General features: G+C 34.8%; 1 protein-coding gene across 1 annotated transcript in view; it reads left to right on the top strand.

Annotated features, from left to right (window-relative positions):
* The window catches only part of LOC127541406 (probable E3 ubiquitin-protein ligase TRIML1), a 19812-nt gene extending 16114 nt beyond the window's left edge, over positions 1-3698 (top strand). The window contains exons 6-7 of the mRNA XM_051966688.1: positions 3327-3511; positions 3615-3698. Coding sequence (XP_051822648.1) covers positions 3327-3511; positions 3615-3698 — 269 coding nt within the window. The remainder of the gene's footprint in view (positions 1-3326; positions 3512-3614) is intronic.
* Positions 3699-7896: the final 4198 nt, after the last annotated feature.

Genomic DNA, 7896 nt, shown 5'->3' with positions numbered 1-7896 from the left:
TGGGAGGAAAGCCATAATCCCACTCTCTCAGAGGAGATCATATATAAGAAGCAGACAGAGGTTCAGTCGTAGTTCAGCTGAAAAGATTGAGAGGGGAGCATCAAGTGAATTCAGAGAGAAGCCCTCTCTCGGAGGCAAGAGAGATTCATTCCATCTTCCACCTTTGTGCTGGCTGGAGGCTGAAGAAAGCAGAGGCAAAGGACAACTGCAAGAGCTCTTGGAACCAAGCAGAAAGATAGGCCTCTAAGAAAGACTAACTGGGCTATATTGAAGGACACAATTAAAGGTTTGAACTTTTATCACCTGGCTGTGTTTGGGGTAATTATTACTTTTAACTGAAACTAAGGCTGCCTCCAGAAAACCTCCCCAAGAAACGTGTTCTCAGAGAGAACCATATTATATTATATATTAAAGAAGAAAAACACCACACTTTTGAGCTTGACCTGATTCATATCTGACTCGGAATGCTAGGACAAAATGTTATAAAACAATTCCCCTTCTGGAAAAAAAAAAAAAAGGAACTGAAGGGAAAAGCCTATGGACAGTTCAAGCTCTTGAAAAAGTTGCTAAATATTTTTCTTACTCTCAAGATTTTCAAAATCTCTCATCACTCCCTCACTCTTGCCTTACTCCTCCTCCTCCTCCTCCTCTTCTTCCTCCTCTTCCTCTTTCTCCTCCTCCTCTTTCTACTACTTCTCCTTTCTCTCTCTCTCTCTCTCTCTCTCTCTCTCTCTCTCTCTCTTCTCTCTGTTTCTGTCTCTCTGTCTCTGTGTCTCTCTCACTTTCTCTCTGTCTGTCTCTCTGTCTCTCCGTCTCTGTCTCTGACTCCTCTCTCTCCCATCTCTCTCTCTGTCTTTCTCACTTTCTGTCTGTCTCTGTCTATCTCTCTCTCTCCCTGTCTCTCTCTCTCTCTCTCTCTCTCTCTCTCTCTCTCTCTCTCTCTCTCTCACTCTCTGTGTCTCTTTCCCACCTTCTTTCTGTATTTCACTTTTTTCCTTGATCGTATGTATATTTGTTTTGTATAAATACAAATCATCAAGCCTTCAAATCAAGCTCCATCACCTCATCCCAAACCAAAGGAACAGACAAAGGATATGCTGAGACCATAAAAGCTAAAATAATAGCTTTAGTAACCAGCCAACCTCCAATTACATTTTCAGGTCTAAGATAATAATTTCCATATTTAAGATCATGTGAGATTATTAGAAAAATACAACCAAAATCTAATTTAATGCATATAAAATATCTAACACAGATATTATTTAATAATATTAGATTTGTTCAGAAATCTGCAAAAACAAAAGTGAACATTCAGCTACATTCTATACTTAGTTTTTCTAATCATATGGATACACTTCTTTTTGCACTTGGGAAGTGCTTTTTTCTTTTCAATTTATAAGGTATAACAGATAGAGAATCATAATTCTGTATCCAATTATTTCTGTAGAGTTAATTCTCAATTAGTTGCACTCACAGAGAGAGGCAGTGGTGCAGATAATCCAAAAGCCAAGGATAATTTTGAAGTCACTTATGTTTGAAATTGGGATAAATTATATGATTTTGTAGTACAGAAAGCCTCCTGATACTCTTCAAAAATAATACTATAGCAAATATACCTTTACTAAGCATATACTAGCTTAATGTTACCATAAAAATCCCTAGAAGCATTCTAGGTGGTAAGTAGAACCAGTTGGAAGCTCTGCATTCTGCTGAGTCTCCTTTTCAGCTGTAATAGTTCATTTTCTCTCCAAGGTAAAAAAAGACACATGAAAAAAAGATTCTATCATCAGACAGGACACAGATCACCTTAGGATCTAATTTGAATCAATTCATCTAGGACGCATATAGAACAACTTCATTTTTTTTCAGAGACAGAATCAGGGTCAATAAAGTAAAGATTATTTTTATTTCCTTTCATTTTGGGGACAGAGAGAAGGATAAAAAGATAATAGTTATCTTAAGTGCTCAAAATTAAGGCTACACTCAACAGCTATATGGCCGACCTTCACCAAATTCCTCAAAAGAGATGATGGGATTTTATTGGTCTCCAAATAATAAACTAATTAAGTGTGGTGATGCTAACTTCCATAAAAAACACAAATATCTGAATGGAACAGGCCACACCCAGAATAATGATTATTTTCAGTTTTAATCTAATAATAAGAAATGTTGAAACTAGACTGATGGATATGTATATGAAGTAATGTTTACAAAATAATAAGCAGCTATGGGGATACCAGTTTAAAAACAAAAACAAATACTATTGCATTTTGTTAGCATTCAACAAAGTGACATATCCTCTAAAACATAGTGTATACCATTATTGTATTTGAGGCTGAGATCACCAGACATATAAACATTCACATTTATATTTGAAAAACTTCACAGGACATTGAGCATTTAATGCCTCCATGAAGTAAAGTCAATTTATATAGGGAAGTGAACTCAGCTCATAGCATAGATGACTGATTGGAAATCATTTGTGTTTTCAAAAATAGCTTAATTCTAATTCCACACTCAAACTCAATGTCTATTTGTCTTTGAATCTCTCTCTCTCTCTCTCTCTCTCTCTCTCTCTCTCTCTCTCTCTCTCTCTCTCTTTCTCTCTCTCTTTCTCTCTTTCACACACACACACACACACACACACACACACACATACACAAACAAACAAGTGATTTTTTATATGGTTGGGCCTACCATTAGCACCATATTTAAGACATAATATTTCTATCAGAAGCTTTCATTTTTCAAATTGATCTTAGTCACAAGAATTCATTTCTAGCAAAAAGTTGATAGAAGTTACAGGCTAGATGTGACATTTACCAGCATTTTAAAGAAGTTAGCTCAATATTTTCAGTTAGTTATACTGAGAAAGGTAAAAAAATGACCAATTCAAAATAAATTTCTTTGACAATTTGATATCTCCTTAGAGAATTAAATAGGAAATATTTTCATTGAGAAAAGTGACTGGGAATGAATAAATAATAAATAGAAATCAAGAAACATCCACATACAGAAACAGAATAAAAAGTAAGAAAGATTTTCCAGTACCAAATCATACTTCATATTTTATTTGCTATTACTCCTATGCTGATTTTAAAAAGTTCTGGAGTCATAAGAAACTGAGTTGAAATCTCACCTCTGATTCCTATATGATTTGGATAATTCACTTAATCCCCCTAGGTCAGATTGTACATTCAAATGTCAAACAGAGTTAGTATTTAACCCTAGAAATAACTAGGAGACATTATAGGTTCTTGGGGAAGGAAGTTATATGGTCAGACCTGAGCTTTAGAAATATCTTAATTGATATATCCAAATTGCAGCTCTGTGGGTTGAAGGCAGTGAGAGTCATTTGGAGATTGTGTCAGTGGTCTATGTGAAAGATAAATACCTGAGCTCAGATAGGGGCTTTGAGTGCCAAATATTAGGGGCAATGAAGCATTGCTCTCTTTTTGAGATGTGTTACGGAGCCTGTTCTCCTCCTCAGCTGGTAGGACAGGCCCAGGAAGTAAAAGGGGGCTTGGCCTCTGAGGCAGGAGATTGCATCTGGCAGGAGTTAAGGAACTGCTATAGGTTTTTTGAAATGGCGAGGGGGCGTGTCCTCTTGCTAGATCTCCTGGGATGCAGCACTAACTCCAGAAGCCTCCCTTCTAGGGCTTCGCCTACGCAGTGCTGAGTGGGCTGGGCACAGGTAATCCCAGAGGAGAGGCAGCATAAATACACAGCCCTGAGCAGAGTTTGCTTTCTTGTGCTTTTGCCGTTCTGGTGCCCTTGTGCTCTTGCATCTGCTACCCCCAACTCTGAAGATGATTGAATAAAGACAGAATGGTTGCACGTCCTGGTGGTTCTCTCTCTGTGTGATCAGGGTTGGAGCCTGAAGGCAGGTGAGCTGGCCTAGTGGTGACCACTGACAGGTGGGCAGATAGAGTAGCCTTAAGGGACACTACAGCCAAGGAGATGGATATAAGAGATTTTGTACAAATGTCAATGAAGTGAATATGCACCTAATTAATTTATACTGGTTTGACCAGTGAGGGAGCTAAAAGAGCCCAGGAAAAGTTGAACATATTAGTGAGAGTATCAGATCTGGAATTAAGAGTAGTGAGGTTCAAATGTTCTGCTCTGCCATTTACCTGTATAACCTTAAGCATGATAAGACTGAAATAAATGACCTTTGATCTTTAAAGCCCTTTCTAATTCTAAATCTGTGATCCTATGAAGTATCTAATCTCAATGGGAAAATAGAAAAATGGATTTAACAGATGAATTCATTTTCAGAACATCATAAAGGGAGATCATGAAGAACATTATATCATATAATTATCAAGGTTCTTTCCAGCTCTAGTCTGAGATTTTGAAATGGTGTAAACATCCAAAATTATAAGTACACTTATAGCACAAAACATTAGAAAGCAGTGGAGGGGAAAATGAGGGAGCCTTCAGAAATATTGGTCCAAGAATCAATTAGGGCAGTTCATTCTAAATGCATTTCCAGACACAGAAATGAGAGAAGGAAAACAAAAACACACACCAAAATACTCAAATGGATCTTAGATCTCATTAATGTGAATGTCCCCATTAATAATAATCAGCTATTTGTAACATGATACATCTTGCTCACATCTATCATGCATCTCTCTGGTACCCTCTAAATGGTACTTAGTTTATTTTTTTAACTTGAAGGAAACAAATATGTGCAAAATGGAATGCATTTCACATTGTCAATGTCAGTATCTTATGTGCTACAGAAATATCCCTTGTACTATAAAAAAGTAAAAATGACATTTAAGAAGATGAAGCCAGAAAAAATAACTGAACCAGGCTATACAGAAGAAATCCATGCTGTAAATAATCATTACTTTTGAAAAACATTTTTGTCTTTCAGAATTTCTTCAAGCCACAATGCCCTCTGTATGTTCCATACCTCACTATTGCCCTTTTAAAAATGTACCCCCAAATATATTCCAGATATTGTCTTGCATTCTGGCCTAGTCAGTGCACAATTTTCTAATTCCTGTTACCTATGAATCTCTTAATGCAACTTGATATTGAATTTTGTAAAGAATGCATTTCTAATATATATATATATATATATAAACAAACAATTGAATCAAATTTATAAGAATACAAGTCATTCCCCAATTGATAAATGATCAATGGATATAAAAAGACAATTTTCAAATGAAGAAATTAAAGTCATCTATAGTCATATGAAAAAATTATCTAAATCACTATTGATTAGAAACATGCACAACTAAAACGGTACCATCTCAATCTCTCAGATTGACTAAGATGGCAGGAAAATATAATGATAAATGTTGGAAGGGATGAGGGAAAACTGGGACGCTAACACATTGGTGGAGTTGGGAACTGATCCAACCATTGTGAAGAGCAGTTTGGAACTATACCCAAAGGAACTAAAAGCCTCTGATCCAGCAGTGCCCCTGCTGGGTTTGTATCCCAAAGAAATCAGAAAAGAGGGGAAAGGACCTACATTGGCAAAAATGTCTGTAGCAGGTCTTTTTCTGGTTTAAATAATTGGAAAATTAGTAGATGCCCATCAATTAGGGAATGGCTGAATATGTTATAGTATATAATAGTAATAGAATGTTATTTTTCTATAAAATATGATGAATAGGCTAATTTTAGAAAGGCCTGGAAGGATTTACATGAACTAATGCTGAGCAAAATAAGCAGAAAAAGTAAACCATTGTACATAGCAACAGCAAGATTGTACAATGATCAACTGTGATGGACTTGTTTCTTCTCAGCGGTTCAGTTATCCAAGATAACCTCAATAAACTTTGGATGGAATATGCCATCCAAATATAGAGAGAGAAATGTGGAGGCTGGATGTAAATCAACACAAAATATAATTACTTTTGGGCCACTTTTTCTTCTGTTTTATTTTTCTCTTGTGTTTTTTCCCCTTTTGTTCTGTTTTTTTTTCTCCTAACATGATTTATGAGGAAATATATATTTTTAAAAAATGAATATACATGTAGAACCAAAAAAAAATAATATGTAACTGGGGAAAATAATTTTTAAGATTGAATTTTGTTCTTGTTATTGCTGCTGGGAGAGACAAGTCCTGTAATGTATTGTTGACTCAACTAACTTTTTTCAACTCACAAAAAAACTTAACTCTTTTTTATTCAGACAAGCCACTATCTAAATAAAACTCCCTTATATCATAGGTGGGACAGTGTTTAGCTTAAGCCAAACTCAACTGCTATTTTTAAATTTACTGCTATTTTATTTTATTAGATTCAATCTAATGAGTGTTAAGGAACAGGTCAATTTTCCAAGAGCCTCCACAGCTGTGGATCATAATATCTGAAGGAGTTGCCAGGCAGCCTTTGTTGACACAGGTGTTGTGGATAAATTGGAGGCAGAGGGAAGAGGAAAGACCTCTCTCAGTTAGAAAGATCAGAGAACAGCAACTGTCTCTCAGTCTCCTTGTGTCATCCTCTCACAAGAGGAGATCCATTCTGCAGGTCTGGGTTGGATCTCCAGCAGCCATTGTCAGGTGACTCCCGTATATTTCTATAGCTCTCATATATTCCAACAAATGAGTTAGAATCAATATTCCAAAATATATTGACAGGCTGTCATCAAATGTGTTAGCTATCCCTTTCAGTTGTGTCATTTGAAAACTTTGTATGTCATTTATGACTTTTTTCCAATTAACTTATGAAAATCACAGATGCCTGAGGTTCTACATTAAAAACATTCAGCAAAGTTGATATGGAACCATTAACTATTATTTATTTATTCCAGATTTTAATCTAATTTTACTACAATTTAATCTATCTCCTTTTTCTCTATTCAAAATTACTACTAAATTATTTATCAAATACTTTAGTAAAATTTAGCTTAGCCATGACTATAGCATTCTACTAATCGACTAGACTAGTAATTCTCTCAGCTGTAAGTGAGATTAGTGTGGCATGTATTTTCATAAGTATATAACATGATACAAAACACTATATTCTAAGTTCAATATTGTTCTGAAAATTTTATGTAGTTGTGAGTTATAATTGTTTTATAATTGTGTATTTTTGTATATTGTGTATAATTGTGTTCTGTAGAACACAATCAATTTCAAGGAATCAAAGTTGAAGATAACTTACAAAACAAAGGAATTCTTACAGATATAAGTTATGGCAACATCATTATAAAGGATGAACTGCATTGTAGAAGTATCATGAAGAATATCTAAATATAACAGAAACAGGAGGTGAATAAATCGTGCTTAAAAATTAAGAAATGGAAAATCATATGTTGTCAAAAACCCTAAAGATATGGCTGTGAGTTTTAGCTGATAAGATAGAGAGAGACTCTGGAAAACAATGACAAAAAGTTGGAAATGTAGATAGATTGGTATTTTCACCATGGTATAGAACTCATCCATAAATACATACATACATTCATTAAAGTATTTATCCAATTCTGTAGCTCATTTCTCCTCCATCTACTTTTTATTCAATACCTTTTCATCAAGGAAAAAGACTAGAAACTATTTTCCTCCAAGAGTTTTATATTGAAACACTGGATATACAAAAGGACAACAAAAATATGTAAATGAAAAAGTTATTTTATTTTATTGACCTGACTAGCCCTATCACATAGCAGTAATATAAACATATGCAAGCATCACAATATATTAGGGCGAAATAAACAAAGCAAATATCAGAGGACCATATAGCATGGCCAAGCTCTCAGTGAGATAGGTAGGGAGGAACTATCTATAGCCATTTTATACAATGTGTACATTAGAGTTTATGAATTCAAATTAGATCATATAAGTACATATGTGAATTTGAATTTATATATGAAATTAAATTAGGTTTTACATATGAATGCACATACATTTATGTCCAATAGATATTT

This window comes from Antechinus flavipes, chromosome 6 (assembly GCF_016432865.1).
Source record: "Antechinus flavipes isolate AdamAnt ecotype Samford, QLD, Australia chromosome 6, AdamAnt_v2, whole genome shotgun sequence".
In the NCBI taxonomy this organism is placed as follows: Eukaryota; Metazoa; Chordata; class Mammalia; order Dasyuromorphia; family Dasyuridae; genus Antechinus; species Antechinus flavipes.
Note: the sequence above shows the minus strand (reverse complement) of the source record. Positions and strands in the feature narration are given on the sequence as shown.